This window comes from Podospora pseudocomata, chromosome 7 (assembly GCF_035222375.1).
Source record: "Podospora pseudocomata strain CBS 415.72m chromosome 7, whole genome shotgun sequence".
NCBI classification, from domain to species: Eukaryota; Fungi; Ascomycota; class Sordariomycetes; order Sordariales; family Podosporaceae; genus Podospora; species Podospora pseudocomata.
This window is the reverse complement of record NC_085891.1, coordinates 155,908-171,334: the sequence shown is the minus strand read 5'-3', so window position 1 is coordinate 171,334 and position 15,427 is coordinate 155,908. Positions and strand designations below refer to the sequence as shown.

General features: G+C 52.8%; 7 protein-coding genes across 7 annotated transcripts; 3 read left to right on the top strand and 4 right to left on the bottom strand.

Moving 5' to 3' along the window:
* Nucleotides 1-727: 727 nt before the first annotated feature.
* On the top strand, nt 728-1,219 carry QC762_704695 (uncharacterized protein; the record flags this gene model as incomplete). The annotated part of the gene is made up of 1 exon (XM_062893323.1): nt 728-1,219. One exon carries the CDS (start codon nt 728-730, stop codon nt 1,217-1,219), a length of 492 nt encoding a protein of 163 aa, XP_062738807.1.
* On the bottom strand, nt 1,168-2,931 carry QC762_704700 (uncharacterized protein). Its single transcript, XM_062893324.1, has 4 exons — nt 2,784-2,931; nt 2,639-2,720; nt 2,431-2,582; nt 1,168-2,362 (listed from the first exon to the last, which is right to left on the bottom strand). The coding sequence occupies exons 1-4, from the start codon at nt 2,884-2,886 to the stop codon at nt 1,260-1,262; spliced, it is 1,440 nt and encodes a 479-aa protein (XP_062738806.1). The 5' UTR covers nt 2,887-2,931; the 3' UTR covers nt 1,168-1,259.
* Nucleotides 2,932-3,246: 315 nt separating this feature from the next.
* On the top strand, nt 3,247-6,718 carry QC762_704710 (uncharacterized protein; the record flags this gene model as incomplete). Its single annotated transcript, XM_062893325.1, has 5 exons — nt 3,247-3,509; nt 3,570-4,189; nt 4,246-4,572; nt 4,625-6,394; nt 6,455-6,718. The coding sequence occupies exons 2-5, from the start codon at nt 3,848-3,850 to the stop codon at nt 6,716-6,718; spliced, it is 2,703 nt and encodes a 900-aa protein (XP_062738805.1). The 5' UTR covers nt 3,247-3,509; nt 3,570-3,847.
* Nucleotides 3,297-10,272, bottom strand: QC762_704720 (uncharacterized protein). Its single transcript, XM_062893326.1, has 2 exons — nt 9,851-10,272; nt 3,297-9,780 (listed from the first exon to the last, which is right to left on the bottom strand). The coding sequence occupies exons 1-2, from the start codon at nt 10,080-10,082 to the stop codon at nt 6,842-6,844; spliced, it is 3,171 nt and encodes a 1,056-aa protein (XP_062738804.1). The 5' UTR covers nt 10,083-10,272; the 3' UTR covers nt 3,297-6,841.
* Nucleotides 10,273-10,479: 207 nt separating this feature from the next.
* Nucleotides 10,480-11,391, top strand: QC762_704730 (uncharacterized protein). The gene is made up of 3 exons (XM_062893327.1): nt 10,480-10,691; nt 10,841-10,983; nt 11,041-11,391. Exons 1-3 carry the CDS (start codon nt 10,655-10,657, stop codon nt 11,317-11,319), a joined length of 459 nt encoding a protein of 152 aa, XP_062738803.1. The 5' UTR covers nt 10,480-10,654; the 3' UTR covers nt 11,320-11,391.
* Nucleotides 11,392-11,658: 267 nt separating this feature from the next.
* On the bottom strand, nt 11,659-12,643 carry QC762_704735 (uncharacterized protein; the record flags this gene model as incomplete). The annotated part of the gene is made up of 3 exons (XM_062893328.1): nt 11,659-11,857; nt 11,933-12,090; nt 12,125-12,643. 3 exons carry the CDS (start codon nt 12,641-12,643, stop codon nt 11,659-11,661), a joined length of 876 nt encoding a protein of 291 aa, XP_062738802.1.
* A 428-nt stretch (nt 12,644-13,071) lies between these two features.
* Nucleotides 13,072-15,387, bottom strand: PUS1 (tRNA pseudouridine synthase 1; the record flags this gene model as incomplete). Its single annotated transcript, XM_062893329.1, has 3 exons — nt 14,834-15,387; nt 13,308-14,771; nt 13,072-13,246 (listed from the first exon to the last, which is right to left on the bottom strand). Exons 1-3 carry the CDS (start codon nt 15,046-15,048, stop codon nt 13,072-13,074), a joined length of 1,854 nt encoding a protein of 617 aa, XP_062738801.1. The 5' UTR covers nt 15,049-15,387.
* Nucleotides 15,388-15,427: the final 40 nt, after the last annotated feature.

Here is a 15,427-nt window from a genome sequence, read left to right as displayed (position 1 = left end):
GAGATGCACAAAATAAGGCGATGCATACGGCAAATAAAATTAACAGCTGGATCTTGCGCAGCCTTACCAGCTGACAGCCAATTGTATCATCTCGAATGTGCTGTCAAAGCCAAGGGATTCGTGATGGCTGCTGCACCAACCCTAATGGTGTAAGTATTTATGTGCTTTAATTTCTTCGCTTGTACTCCTCTTAGCCTTATATTACACGGAAGGATCTGGAGCCACAAGTGATTCCTTTTCTCGATTACAATCAAGAAGTGTAAATGGTGGGTTGAATTCGCAGGAAACCACCAACGCAGCAAATTGGTACCTAGGTATATGCTCTCAACTCTCAGTAAAGCTGACTAGGTGTCAAACGCCCAAATTTTCCAAAGATCAGGCAAATTGTTTTAAAAAGAGATTGAGATACGGATGGAGAGAGTAGTGAGCAACTGCCTCGACTCACGGTAGGTATCTTGCACATTTCAGGTTTCAACACCTGAGGGGGATGCAAAACTCCCAAGCGGGGAAATATATTGTCGATCAGCCCAATCACGTTACTACCGTGACCTGTGTGTACCTGTCTCACTCATTCAGCTGTTCATTGTGTGTTACAACTCCATCGAGAAGCGGGGTTCAACCTCGACGAGACAAGGTATCTGCTATAGCTAAAAATTGGTTACTCTCAGACTCTTCCATCAAAGCAGAGAAAAGCCAGTCAAGACAGATACCTTCCAGCTAAGCCATAATGGCCACTAACATCGTCCCCCACGAGATTGCCGAGCTTATTCGTCGTAAAAAGGCTCTCTACTGTCGATCCGCAGATACCAAACAATGGCGTCGATTCTCCGAGTTTGCTCTCCCTGAAGCCACATTCACATTTGTTGATGCCCTCACCCCCGATATTCCAATGACCGAGGGGGGCCAGTGCATGTCATTTTCCCATCGCGACGCGTTTCTTGATTACTTTGAGGAACGAAACAAGGACTTGCAGTACATTCACTCTGTGGGACCGGGGGAGCTCTACTTTGTGGACGGGAAAGATGGGAAGGAGGTGAAGGCAATCTGGAGCGTTATCTTTCATGTTGGCGATGGTGAGGAAACGAGGGGGTTTCATGGGACTGGCGCAGGATACTATCACGAAGTCTGGGTCAAGGTCGGTGATGACTGGTTTATAAGGAGCTTGAGGTTTGAGAGAGTTTACTGGAAGATTGTGAGTCTCGGTACAGGTGTGCAGTAGGAGCTCGCTACCTAGGGAGGGAGGGACTTCAACTCTGCGTCTATGCAGAAAAGACCAGTTTCCCATCCTGTTTTCCTCTTCCATTCATGGCTCTTCTTCTTCCTCGCGCGAACTTGTCTTCCAAACTTTGCGTGTAGAAATTCCACATCCACAGCAACACCAAACTCAGCACAGCAGAAAGCCCAAACATGATCCATGCTGTGGGATCCATTCTGATCCCCCCTTCTGACCTCGTGTAGAAAAACTCGGAGCCGCATACAGTCGCAACTGTCGTTACAGGGAGGAAAACCAGGGTGACGACAGCGATGGCCTTGACGCTTGAGCTGTCCCTCATCAGCATTGCATTGTCTTGCTGGGAGATATGGTTGAAAAAGAGAGTCGTCAGGTTGTTGATCCGTTTCTCGAATGTGCCGGCACGTTCGGACGTCGAAGCGACAAGACGACGGCGATATTTGAATGCCTCGTATGTTTTGTCTCGCAGGATAGCATCCTCAACCGTGCTGTACTTTTGATAGTGATCAACAATTGCGTCAACGGTGCTCAGTAAACCATGGCATCCCTCTCGAAGCATGATGATGTAGTCTGCCAGAAGATGGAGAGCCGAAAAGTCAATGTCTGCCAGTGGGAGTGTTGGATTGGCGGTGAGGTAACCAAAGTGCTTTTGCTCAACCTGAAAGATGTCGCGTAGTTCCCAGAGATTGATATCGAGCTGCATGTACAAGTCATACATGATCATCTCGAGAAGAATGAACGGATTCGCCATGATCTGACTACAATCGATGCGTTGGGGCAAATTGACGAGCTCCTCTTCTAAGAAAGGCGAGGGCTCAAAGCAAAGGAGCGTGATTCTTGCATTGTTACCGCCGTGGTTGGTTACACGAAGAAAAAAGGACCTCGACGTCCAGCTTGGCAGATAGTCATCAGCATCGTCTTTGTTTGTCTCAACGTAGGACATTCGCGGTTGGTGCATTTCGAATTGCTGAGCTGAGGCCGTGGTTGGTGCTTTTGAAGAGAGAAACATGCGTCGAAAATAGTTCACAAGGCGGGTATTCAGGGGCTTTCGTTGAGGCTTTGTAGGGATTTCAATGGCGCCCGACGTCTCATTTCGTTCAATGTCCTTGAGGAGAAAGTGTGTCCAAACACCTTGTGGGTTTAGGTGAGCATAATTATAACTAAGAGAGAGCGGTTTTGGTTTTGAGCAGAATACTAACAGTATGACCCGGGGCCTGCTGGAATATAACCAAATGAGTTCAAGACTCCTTGCGTTCTTTCTTCAAGAAAGGCACCTGGGATATCATATCGCTCAACCAAAGCCTCAAAGCCCGCAAGACTGTCAGGGGACGGATCGTCTATGGGAGCAAGGCTATGGAATTTCATGAGCAGGTGACCAAGATAGAGAGAGGGCGGAAAAATACTGACACAATAGTAAGTTCGCTTTCAGGGAAAGCTGCAATCTCGGTCGCTCGGGTGAGGTCATCCCGGCAAAGTGTACCTGTCGTTGCTGTGAAGAACATTAAGATCCAACACGGTTGGCTTTAACTGGCCATGGCCCTGGGGCACTCACCACCGGGCCACTGAAGGAGCGTGCAACCATATTCGTCGCCTTGCGCGGGACGATCTTGTTGAAAGCGCTCAAGATACAATCTTCTGTTCAAAAATAGTGACATTTGTGAAACGTGGAAAACCTGCTTCTTGACGGCAGCGGACAGTCCGTTCTTGCAACAGGACTCAACAAGAACAGAGAAGAAGCCCTCCAAACTGTCACAAACGTGTCGGTGAGGACGAGGCTCGGCAGATTCCGAAAAATGAAGGCCTGCATGTTTCCAAGCCCATAGTATGAGCTACTAAGCGCTCATCAGTTCAGCTGAGAGACTGCCCCCTTTATTCACCATGGTTTGCCAAGACATCGCGCCCGGCCAGCTGTCGTGATACCACCCAACATGCAGAATTAGATGAGATTGTGTCCTTTGATAAAATCATCTTCCTCTGGCGCTAGCGAGCTGACAGTCCCATTAGGCATACTTGATGCATTAGGAGATTAAAGGGTGCATACTATTTTCGCTGATTTCGGTGTGGTGTATCAAGCGAGCCATGGCTCGTTCGAAACTCATGGCAACACCTAAAGGAAATTATATCTAGGTGCACATCCTCAGCCGCTCGATCCCATGGACGCTCTTACCGTCGTCCTGCACCACCCTGCCCGCCACTCACATTCCGCTTGTTCTGTTGCAAGTGGAAACACTCTAGAGTGATCTATTACACCAAAGCCCCAGCAACAAGCATTGGAATGGCAAGTATATAACCTCCATTGAGCCCCGCCACTGGTCACACAAGCTGACACTGACCTCAGGCTCCTGGATGGCCAGCCCCTGACCGCCTCCACGGCCAATCGTCAAACGGACTGTCCAGAGCAAAACCCAGGTTTCAACGACTAAAAGTTCAGCAGCCCCCTACCGAGCAGCCCCCCACCGAGCAGACACGCCCTCAGCAAGCACCTCCATCCACCTTTGCAGGTGGACCCAAGCCGACATCAACTGCACAATCCAACACCCAATCCGCTGCTCAAACCGGGAGCAAAGCCCAAGTGGCCCACCGTTAGGCCCTGTGCCTTGCCTGTCTCTCGTCACAATGACCCCGACACACAAATACACCCAGCTGACCCGGCACAAGTCTCGAGATGTCTTTGGCCGGACGTACAGTGATGTTTACTCGGATTGCACCATCTCCTACAACAGTGGCAGATTCATCAAGCTTAAAGTCCAGGCAACCGATGATGTTCGCAACGGCAAAGGCGGCAGCACCTGGAAACGCAAACAGATCAAGAATGTCGGGCCTACACCCCTCAAGGTATCCAACTGGGTGTTTGGTCACGTTGACGACGTCAACAAGCCAATCAAAGAGTACAGCTTTGGCGACATTGCTCAAGTTATCGGACGAACTCTTGCCATCACACCCTTGATGCTGTTCTTGGTGAGATACTTTGCCCACCCCGCACACAAGAGATAGGAGGGCTGACTGTCAAGCAGAACTTTGCTGTGAGACCTGGAGGAGGAGAGGTAAGGAATGGCGGGAACTATGATGCTGTGCCGTACCGATACTTTGGACGCCCGAAAACTAGCCGCAACCCCCTGGATAACAGTATCCATCAGGGAGAGATCCAGTTCCAAAAGACCGTCACAGAAAGACCTGCCATTTTTGCCGCCCCCCCTTCTGAGAAGACTAGCCGTGCGGTATCGGAGAGAACTGAGCGCATCTTGCTACCTCGGCGTCTGTGTTGGTTGGATACGAAGCCGCAGGTTGTTGTCCAGGATGGTGAAGAGTACCAGGTGTATCAGTCCACCGACGTCAAGCAGGTTTGTCACCACACCCACCCGTGACCTCGCCATGCCAACTGACATCTTGAAGTGGATGAAACAGAACGCAAAGCATTGTCCCGAGTATCTCTTCGTTGCCTGGAGAGTCTCTCAGCTCCAAACAGAGACTCCCCAAGATAAAGAAGCCCTCCATGAGCTGGCCCGGCGTGCAACCAAAGAGGCTGGTTTGAGCTGCTATTGGATCAGTGACAACTGCTTCACAGCGCCTGAGGAGGAGTTGTCTCTGGACGTCTGGAGAATGAGCGACATTGTGCGAGGTTCGAGCGGTATGGCGATAGCTCTCGGCAGACTGCCTGATGAGGATAATTCGGTCGACATGAACAGCGACAAGGACCCCTGCTACGCCCTCTTGTCTTCTTGGTCTCAGTCCATCTGGACCTTTCCAGAACTTCTCCTCAGCAAAGGGTCCACGATAACATGCTACTACTTCTCCGATCATGAGGAAGAGCCGTCAGCCAAAGCCTCCGACCCGTTCCGGGATTCTTCAGCATCGCCATATGGCACAATTCGGAAGCAAATCATTCCGAAGAACCAGTTCGCTGCCCGGTGTCTCGAGACGTCGAGAGATCGCTACCAGGTTCGTCGCTTGATCGACCACTACTCCGGCAACCTCAAATTGAGCGATCTCGAGCTCACCACAGTTGCTTTGGAATGCTTCAGCTCCCGTCAAGCCGGGACTCAGTACCTCCCTGGTGACTACTCCTATGCACTCATGGGATTGTTGGGCAGACGGCCATCAGTTCACCGAAGTGACTCTGCCTTCCTCGCGTTCGCTCGCTTGTCTCTCGAGAATTACAACAACCGACTGTTTGAGAGGATGCTTTGCTTGTTGCAACATGAAGAGCAGGTGTGGTACGACACAACCGACGTGTATGGTGCCCGACTTTGGGACATTGAGCCCAGCGTCCAGGTGGCTGGCATCGGAGTTTACAACGAACAGGAAGCCGAGATGGACGCGGTGAATGAGCGCGAATTTGACCAGGAATTCTTCCACCGAGATGATGATGGGGTTACTTCCGAGAAGGTCCTCCCACCCAGTCCCCTGTCCCACTCCAAGCGGCAATACCCCCCTTCAGTTGCAAGCCAGCCACGAACCCATCTTGCCTCCCGCTCTCAGGTCTCGTTCCAAAGCCAAGCTCCCCTCAGCCCGCCCACGTCGATCTCGCATCCAGCTTACAACTCCCCCATCCAAAAGTCTTGGTCCCCCACCGTCACAGAAATGACCGAACTCCCGAGTCCTTCCACCCAGCAGCAAAAGCCAAAATACTCCCATGCCCAGCTTAATCCCGAGACCGATACCATCATCCTTGACGGCTGCCTCGCCGCCACAGTTCACTGGTCCGAATTTTGCACTCCCCTCACAACCTCATACCCCGCCCTCTTCCGCCGCATCCTTAAGTGGCTCCTGCGCGTCAACATCATCCCTTTGATCGTCGGCACTATCCTTGCCCTGATCCCCTCGCCTCTAGTCAGCGGATTTGGCGCATTTATCCTCGCCTATTCCCTCTCCATCCTGGTGGCCTCCCCCTTCATCATCCGCATCCTCTATGGCGGCAAGTTCTGGGGCGTCCAACCCTTCTTCTTCGGGTTCGAGGGGTACATGCCCATCGGCGAGATTGAGCGCAAGATATGGGGTGCCAACATGGGCAGGCTGAAGTGGAGCTGGTATGCGAGCTCGCCACTGGCGGTGCACAAGATCGAAGAGGAGGGCAGATACATTGTGAGTGAGGATCCCACTGTTGTGGAGGAGACGAGGAGGATGGTGGAGGAGGCGAAGAACGCTGGGCCGGGGGATTTGAGGGTATGTCGCTCCCTTTCTTCTTTCCCGTATGGCAGACGTCTGACTAACGGCATCACGTAGGTATTCACGCTGGTTGATACGTACAGCATGACGGCGACGTTGTTCCAGGCTCGAAGGCCGCCCCAAGCCCTGCTCATTTGCGGAAGTGAGGGTGGCATGCAGAGGGCGCTGGGATGCTCATTCGAATGGACCACGCAGACCTTCTACAAGGAAACCGTGTTGCGGTTGGAGACGAGGGTGTTGGATAAGATGGACCGGATCAGGCGGGTGAGGTTGGGGGTTAAACGGGGCCATATGGAGGCTACACACCGTGCTAGTTTGTGAGCTCAGGAATGCTGGGTGTATGTTTCTACTTGTGGCATGGGTTCGTGGTGGGAATTCGTGTTGTTATTCTCTTCTTGAGCCATGTATTATTGACAAAACAGCCAATAAATTCGTCCGGTTTGTTCAGAACCTTGCCCACTTCAAAAGTACAGCTGCCAGAATGACGGGCAACACACTGACCAGCTCTCCCAGCCCGGCAAACTCTGGTGGAATCCTTGCATTGTTGAGTGACATAAATGCGCCCGCTGCCAGCAGAACAGCAAATAAATTGTAGGCAAAGCTCCAGGCAAAGTTGAAAATTATACGATGAACTGACTTGCGGCTTAAATCCATGACGGTTAGGATGCCTTTCAAGTCAGGCCGCATGAGCACGATGTCGGCAGCAGATTCTGCCAGCTCTGCCGTCGAGTCTAGGGATCGGCTGATGGCAATGCCCACTGTAGCCTGTGCTAGAACCACTGCGTCGTTGGTACCGTCGCCGCAAAAGATGACGACGGATTCCGGAGAGCGCGATAGGATATCCTCAACGTACGACTTCTTATCTGCCGGTGTACAGCGTGAGCGAACGTTGGAGCAGGGTATCCCCAGTTGATCAGTGACGGCCCGAACAGGGCCATCGTCATCTCCTGAAAGAACGTGGACCGCTACGTTGCGGTTTTGCAGGGACAGAATGGTGGTTGCTGTTTCTTTTCGCAGTGTGTCTTGGAGCCCAAATACTGCAGCAAGTTTGCCATCAATTGTGAAGCAAAATACCGTGTGGCCAGCTTCTTGAGGCATCTGGACACGGAGGTCAGACTCCACATCGAGCCACCGGACATTCCCTGCCTGAAGGATTTGGCCATCCAAGCCACGGCCTTGAACTCCTTTTCCGGGCAGAGACCTGATGTCTTGGACTGTAGAGGAGGACAACACACCCTTGTCCTTCAGAAAAGTAGCAACCGCGAGGGAGACGGGATGTTTGGTGCTCTCCAGCAGTTCGAGAAGGAGCGACATGTTGACCAGCTCCCCATCCGTTCCGTCGTAATAAACGACAGATAACTTGCCCTCGGTCAGAGTGCCAGTCTTGTCAAAGATGACATATTTTGCCTGGTACGCCACCTCAATACTCTCAGCGGACTTGAAGATGACACCGTGTTCGGCCCCAACACCGGTAGCAATCACAACGACCATGGGAACGGCCAAACCGATGGCACAAGGACAACAAACTATCAAGACGGTAATGGCGTATGTAACTGCCTCGATGATTGCTTCCCTTGCGGATACACCACGTACTCTGATTCCAACCGCAATCCAGATGGCGAACGTGATGATCATGAGAAGCGATATAACAGGGACAAAATAGCTTGCCACGCGGTCAGCGAGGCGTTGCATCGTGGGTTTGGATAGCTTGGCCTCGTCAACCATGGCGGCGATGGTGTCAATGGTATTGTCTCCGGGGATGCGAGTGACACGGACGAGCAGTGGAGATAATCCGTTGCTGGTTCCCGCAATAACAGGTGACCCGGGGGACTTCACGACTGGTCTGGACTCTCCCGTGACCATGGACTCATCCACCTCCGACGTTCCCGCAAGAGTAGTACCATCTGTAGGAATTCGAGACTCAGGCATGACTTTGAAGATGTCCCCTAACTGAAGCAATCTGGTGTCGATTTCCCTGCCGTGGTCACCGTGGAAGTCAACGAGAATGGCGGTATTGACTTGAAGAGATCGAATCGAGATGGATTCCACGGCTTTCTGACGAGCCAAGGCCGCCACATAGCGACCGACCATGATAAGCGTGACAAGCAAAGTGCTTGTCTCAAAGAAACTGCCGGTCGACAGCGGTTCTCCAGTCACAAGAAATGCAAAGGACACGACCGAGAAAACATAAGCGGCGCTGGTGCTGAGGACAATGAGAAGGTCCATCTCGATGACACGGGAGAAGACGAGAGCCTTGAGGGCCTTGGGATAAAAGGGTCCGGCCACCAAGAATTGAACCAGAGTAGCCAGGGCAAGCGAGCCTGATTCGTATGCAATCTCATGCCCGTGGAGCGGTGCCCAAGCAAGAACCAGTACAGGAATGGTCAAAAGGATGGACGAGAGCGTCATGAGTCCGATGTGCTTGACATGCCTGCTCCCATTTGACAGAGAGGCATCTGGCTGAGGGGAGGCGAGCTCAACGGGCACGCCCCAGCCTCTCTCAACTAGATCCCGGGCACCAACAAGTTGCGGGTCATAGGATATGTTGACAGTTGTGTCGTTGACCAAGGCCATGTCTGTCACACCCTTCGGCCACCGCTCCCCCATAAATGCCGATGCACCTCCTGGCACCATGACATCAACCGAGGCTCCCTTTTTCACCCTTTCGCACTTGAACTCGGTGGTCCTTTCGACGTGCCTCATAACATCAACTAGGGACCTGTTCTCAAGATCGAATTCAGCTCGAGAAAGAACCAGACTGGTTTTCAGGTTCTTGATGCCGGGGAAAGTGCCAAGGGTGCGATGGAGCTTTGTTTCACAGCCGGTACAAGTCATGCCTGTAATACTGAGGACGATGTGTTCGTGAGTAGACAGGCCTTGCTCAGGGTCCAGAGTTGTGCCCGTCTGTTCCATAGAAGGGCCTTCATCGCAGCAGGTGGGCCCTCCTGGGCGGGAGCCTGAATGAACCTGGTGTTGCGCGATGCTAGAGAGTGTTGGCCGATCCTTATGATGAGAAGTCGCTGAAGAGCCAGCACAGGCGCCGTATTGCGCTGGGGTTTGTTGTTTGACGTCACAACAACTCTCCTGGCAGTTTTCGATGCCGTCTCTTTCCTTGGAAGTAGCTGGGCAGCAAGGCCTTGCAGAGAAACCGCCGACTGAGACAGCGAGATCTGACAATGATGTGGAGATTCGCTCACGCTCCTTCGAAGGACCCTTGTCGGGGATACAACAAGACTCCTGGCCAAGAGCTAACAGAGCGCGGCAAATACAACCAAGAGCCTCCAGTGTGGCTGCGTATGAATCTCTTGTCTTGCGTGCATGGTGGCCACAGGGTCGTTTGCTCTTTCGTCCACGGCATGATAAGCTTGAGCGACGGTTTTGAGCTAGAGGAAAGAAGCGCTAGTTGTTAGCTACAGGTGGAAGCAAATGCTGGCTCTGGTGACGGCTACATACCTTGACCCTTGTGTTTTGAGCCACCATCATGGCAAGCACGCAGGGCGAGACGGTCCAAACAAGAGATGTCACAGCAAGGCGATGTTTTACCCTTGCAGCAGTCAGGCTCCAGGCGTGCCGTGGCGTTGTCCTGCTCCGGAAGGCGGTCGCTGACATCTTGTTCCTCGTCAGCCCTCTGCTGCTCCGTGAAGGAGGGAGCAGGTGGCGGCTGACAGCCAGAACAGCAGCCCATCGTGTTCTTGTTTCTCGGCGTCGTGAAAATAACGAGAGAGAATGGGAGACAGAGCGCTCAACCCTCACAGCAATGAGCGGGGACTCTGCCAATCGTATTCTTCGGCGGCACACGTGACACCTTCCGGAATCGGTCACCTGCCATGTCCTGACCCTCGACCCGTTCACCTCTCATAGGTGCCTTATGAATGCCCATATTGGCTCTTCATACCTCAAGAAGATGCATAGTTTTTGTCCTGAAATCGGGCTCTTGTTGTGGAATTACTGTGTATCATGATAGTGGAGCCACCAAGTCTGCCAAGGTCTTCCCGTGCGCACAGTGCGTCTTCCTGTGCACCACACTACAGTGGATTCCAGGCTTTATGGTCCCCGCTCTCACTCAATCAATCAAGTGAATCAACCGAACCTTCACCATCATCGCCAACAATCATCGACTGCCGCAACCTGTGTGTGTCTTATATTATCCAGCAAACTTCTTCATTATTACAGTCACTGTAAACTCCCAGAAACCAAAGCCCTAGTTCCAGACAATCTCATTACATCCTTGGATTATTCCTCGACTGGTATATCAAGATGAATCGCGACGCTGATGCAGCTCACAATCTTCTTGGTACAAATTCCCATGCCCCTCTTACAACCCTGATCACTCTGATTCTTCTTCTTCCGAGTTCTTTGAGGCCTTCGATGCCATCGTTGATGCTGAAATATGCCCCAAATCACAAGCTGCATTGAAAGCTGACAAGCCCAACCCATTTGTAGAGCGCAAGAACAAGCTCATGGCCGAGCTCATGACTTATTACCGCGACATGATACACACAGCCACCCAGCAGATTCCCGCCAATGCTTCCAATTCCTCAGCTGCCATCAACAGTCTCGCGATGGAGACCGCCATGACGGGCTTCGTATGTCTACAATATCTCGCCCTTGCCCCTCAGAATCATGTACTGACAGTCAAGCAGATCAGAGCCACCGAGGACTTGCTCTCCCTTACCCATGAGATCCGCGAGCTGTGGATCATTGGCCCCTTGACCAAGCCTGGCGCCGGTGACGAGGAAGCCAGACGGAACATGAAGCAGGAGGCGGAGGAGACCTTCAACCTGGTCAACGCTTTGAGGAATGAGCAGAGGCTGGCTCAGATTGGCGCTGCTGAACAGTCACCGATGAGGTACCACGTCAAGAACTTGGAAGGCCATCCCGGGAGAACGCAGGCAGGACAGGTACCTGGTGTGCACCAGTGAGCTCTTGTTGCTTTCAGCCGGTATTCTCCTGTTTCATTTTTTACAGCATGGGGCGTTTGGAGTTGGGGGTTGGGGAAAATAATGCGACATGCTTCATAATCGATCATGCCAAAATTTATTTTTAAACGACCGCGCGCTGAGCAACCGTGAAGACCTATTTTTTTTATGCTGGTTCAAATAGTGACTGAACATACCCATCAGTGACCACTCTCCGCTGTTTTGCCTGCTCTTCCCTCCAGGAGTCAAACCGCTGGTGAACGAAGTCCTGCCCATCATCTTTGCTGGCTGATGTCAGACTCTTCTGGCCTGACAGACATATATTCCAGGATGGAGAGGGAGTCATCCGCTAGCGATGACAATGGTGACGACGACGCCAGTGAAACAGAATCTGGATTGTATTCCGATGACGACGATTATGAGTACGCATAAGTCCGTCGTTGACGCTTGTGCGCTCTCTCGGCTGGGGTCCCTGATGGTTGAGCTTCTGACGCGGATGGGAGCCGTTGAGGAGGTGGGACAGACGGGAAACCCCTTGTTCCTGTCAGTAGCTGAGCCAAAAAGATTCATTAGCGCTAGACTTGGAGGATTATGAGAGCAGAACGCGGCGACTAACAAGTGAGTCTTGAAGCAAGAGTAGCATGTCAGTGATTCTGGGGTTCTGCGGGATGCGTGCTCGCTCTCCTCCAGACTTTGCTGTCTAGCCGGGGCCTTTGCTTGGGACTGCTTGCGATGCCACGAGGAAAGGCGGCTAGGCCATTGAATCTGATGATCCTGGCGAACCTCGAGATAGCCCGTTTGTCTGTACAGCAGCGTTGACATAGCGGCAGTCGTCGGCAGTCCTCCTCTCCTCCTTCAACCTATCCCTAACGAGAGACTCAACCAGGATGTTAACAGCTACCAGCCTGTCAAGCTGTGTGTCAGGCAGGGTCATTTTGTCGCTAGATCCTTGCTCCGTAGCGGGGAGGATACCAGGCCTCAGTGGACACTCCCCAATCCACCCCAGTGACTTGAATATCTCCCAGTCGTGGAGGAAATGCTGGGGCCCGTCTTCCTGCTTGTAAGGAAGATCAAGCCACTCTGGAAACTTGTCGGTGAGCGTCCTTCTCCAAATCGCTGCCTCCTCAGGTTCAGTCTTCAAGAATATAAGCAATCTCTGCCGCAAGACCTTGCCGAGGGAACAATAGTTTGGGCGTTCCTGGCACATGAGCATCAGTTCGTCATGTGAGAGGTTGTTCTCGCGCATCTTGTCACCGTGGTGGCAGTATCGCTCCAACTTGCTGCGCACGCCGCTGATAGTCGCCACTTTCCGTCTGTTGACCGACATTTGGGTTGTGATGAGTGACGAAATACTACCGGATTGCAAATATTTGGTAAGAGGAACACCGGAAAACGACAGAAAGAAGAAACCGGCAAGAACAAGAGGCCGTTGAGTACTTCTCTTGCATTTTTATACGGGCCAAAATACACGTTTGTCACCGGAAGGGGGGGGGGAGGGAAGATGCATATGCATCTGCAGATGTTTCACAAACTACAGCCCTCACCTGCGGCATCCAAAGGCGAAGGCAACGACCATGGTCTGGCGAACAAACGCACTGGACAGTAAATAGTAAGGTGAAACCTCAGCAGCGCTTCCAAGAGACGGGAAAGCATGGCGTACAAAGTGGAAAACAAGCTCGAGCAGCGTAAAGCTCCGCTACCAATCTTTTGTCATGATGCTGGTGTTCTGGACCAAGTTGCCTGTAGCAAAGCTATTTACGTTCCATCCTCCACCACCCCATCAGCCTCATCGCCAAGCTCAGCCTCCAACGCCTTGGGCACCCTCTCGGTCCGATCAGACCGCTCATGGGAAGCGTCCACACCCCCGGCCGTCACCCACAGGAAATAGTCGGTGCGGAAGTTATCGACCTGGTTGAAGAACAAGTGGAACCTGCAAAAATGGTTGTCAGCAACATTATACAGCATGTGCCTGGTGCGGCATCAGCACTCACGAGTTCTCTTTCTCCTCCACCTCAAACATCCTCCGGTAGATGTGCTCGTCCTTGAACTTGATGATCTGATCCTCGTACTTGGAGAAGTCAATGGGCTCCTTGTCGAACCCGGCGGCCCTCTTGTTGTACTCTGTAAACATGGGACGTTCCAGCATGAGACCAAGACCGGGCGCCTTGGGGATGCTAATTCTTCGAGGCCCGTAGCTCTCCTTGATGAGATCAAGCGGGGCGCCGCAGCGAACGACCATGACCGCCATGGCGACCATCTTGCGAATCTGGTGCATCATAAAGCTCTGGCCGTGGACCTTGAGAGACAGCCACTCGGTATCGCCAATCTGGATAGGGGTGGTGTTGGCCTCGAACGACTTGATGTGACGCTTGGCAGATGCATCCTTGAAGGACTTCATCACGGTATAGTTGTGATAGTTGTGCGTGCCCAGGTAGAGGTTCAGGGCTTGTTGCAGCCTCTCGATACGGGCTGGCGAGATCCTGTATCTTCTCTTCGCCGCGACGTAGGCAGCCTTGATATCTCGGACGGCCGCATCGACGGGACTCAACTCCTTCTCAGGCTTTGGTTCTTGCGGTGTCTCCTCGACTGGCTTGGCCTCTTCGGCCGGTTTCTCGGGCTGGGGCTCGGCAGCATCGGACATTTCAACATCTTTGTCAGCGGTCGCATCTTTGCTCGCCTCTTCTTGGTCGTTTTTGGCCGGCTGTCCATCCTCGGCGAGTTCCTTGTCGTTGCTGTCTTGAAGCTTACGCAAAACCTCAGCCCTAACCTCGGGGCTTAGTCTAGCAAGGATAGGCTCGATATCGTTCTTCTCCACCTCGTCCCAGAATCCCGTCACATCATCCAAGCGTTCGAGGTGCTCTTCCAACACGCCCTTCTCTTTGGCCGACTCGAGGATCCTTTTTCCAAGAAAGCTCTGTGGCTGGGGAGGCAATAGCGAATAACTGGGCATGAGATACTCATACCACCTCGAATCGCAAGACTGGTAGCAGCTGAAAGCGTTGACTGTGCGCTGGATGCCCCATATCCTAATCTGTTCGGGGAGGTGAGAATTGATCTTTTCGACAATGTCTTCGTCCTCGACAATGAGCTTGAGAGACAACACGTTGCCAGCGGCGTGGACGCCCTTGTCTGTACGCGCGCAGCGGACCAAGCTCGACTTCTTGGGATCATCGGCGTTGGCCTTGGAGATGGCACCGGCAGCGACGAAAGCCGCAAAGATGTCGCCCTCGATTGTCTTCTCCTTGTGGTTGATCTGAATGCCGTGGTAACCGGTGCCGGCGTAGCCAATCAGGACGGCAACCTTGCGCTTCGGTCGGCGGTCTTCGGCCTTGATCTCGTCGGGGGTGAACTCAATGCTCATGAAGCTCTTGCCGCCAACTTCCTCGTCGATCACCTTGCGGCGTTTGGCATCGCGGTTATTCCGGACCTGTTCGCGCTTGTCGGGGACGGGGCCTCTGTCGGCTGGGTTAGAAGTCGGCATTGAGTTTTCTCGAGAATACAGCGGTTTGCAACATACTTTGCGCTTCCGAAGCCGCCGTGCTTACGCTTTCCTTGAGCGCCGGGTTTGTCATTCCCTCTCTCGCGGCCGCGGCCGCGGCCACCACGCTTGCCGTTGCGATTCTGGCTGCGGTCGGCATTGTTCTGAGAGTCGTTGGAATCCTGGGCGACGGGAGTGGCGCTGGAAGAGGCATCGGGGCCTGGAACGGCAGCAGGGATCTCGTCAGAGGCCATGTTTGCAGTAGGCGGGCGGCGCTCAATCTCATGACAATTCGGGAGTGGGAGTTGGAAGCAACAATTTTTGGAGTCGCTGCAGAAAACATGGTGGGGTGGAAAGGTGGGGCAGTGCCTGTGCTAGCCACTCTGAGATTAGCTCCCGCTGTTGCAGCCAAGAGACAGAACGCCAAGACTGGGGTTCTCTCTCCCGTTTCCAGCCATATTGATGACCACAAGTGTAGTCGGTTCCAGGTATGCTTATTCTTTCGACTGAAAGATCAAGCTGACGGTGCCAACAGGAACTTTGAGCATTAGGTCACTCTTGGGAGCGGGTCTGTCCCGCCGTCTCCCTGCGGCAAAGCAACCTGAAATGTACTCACAGAAACATGGTCAAATC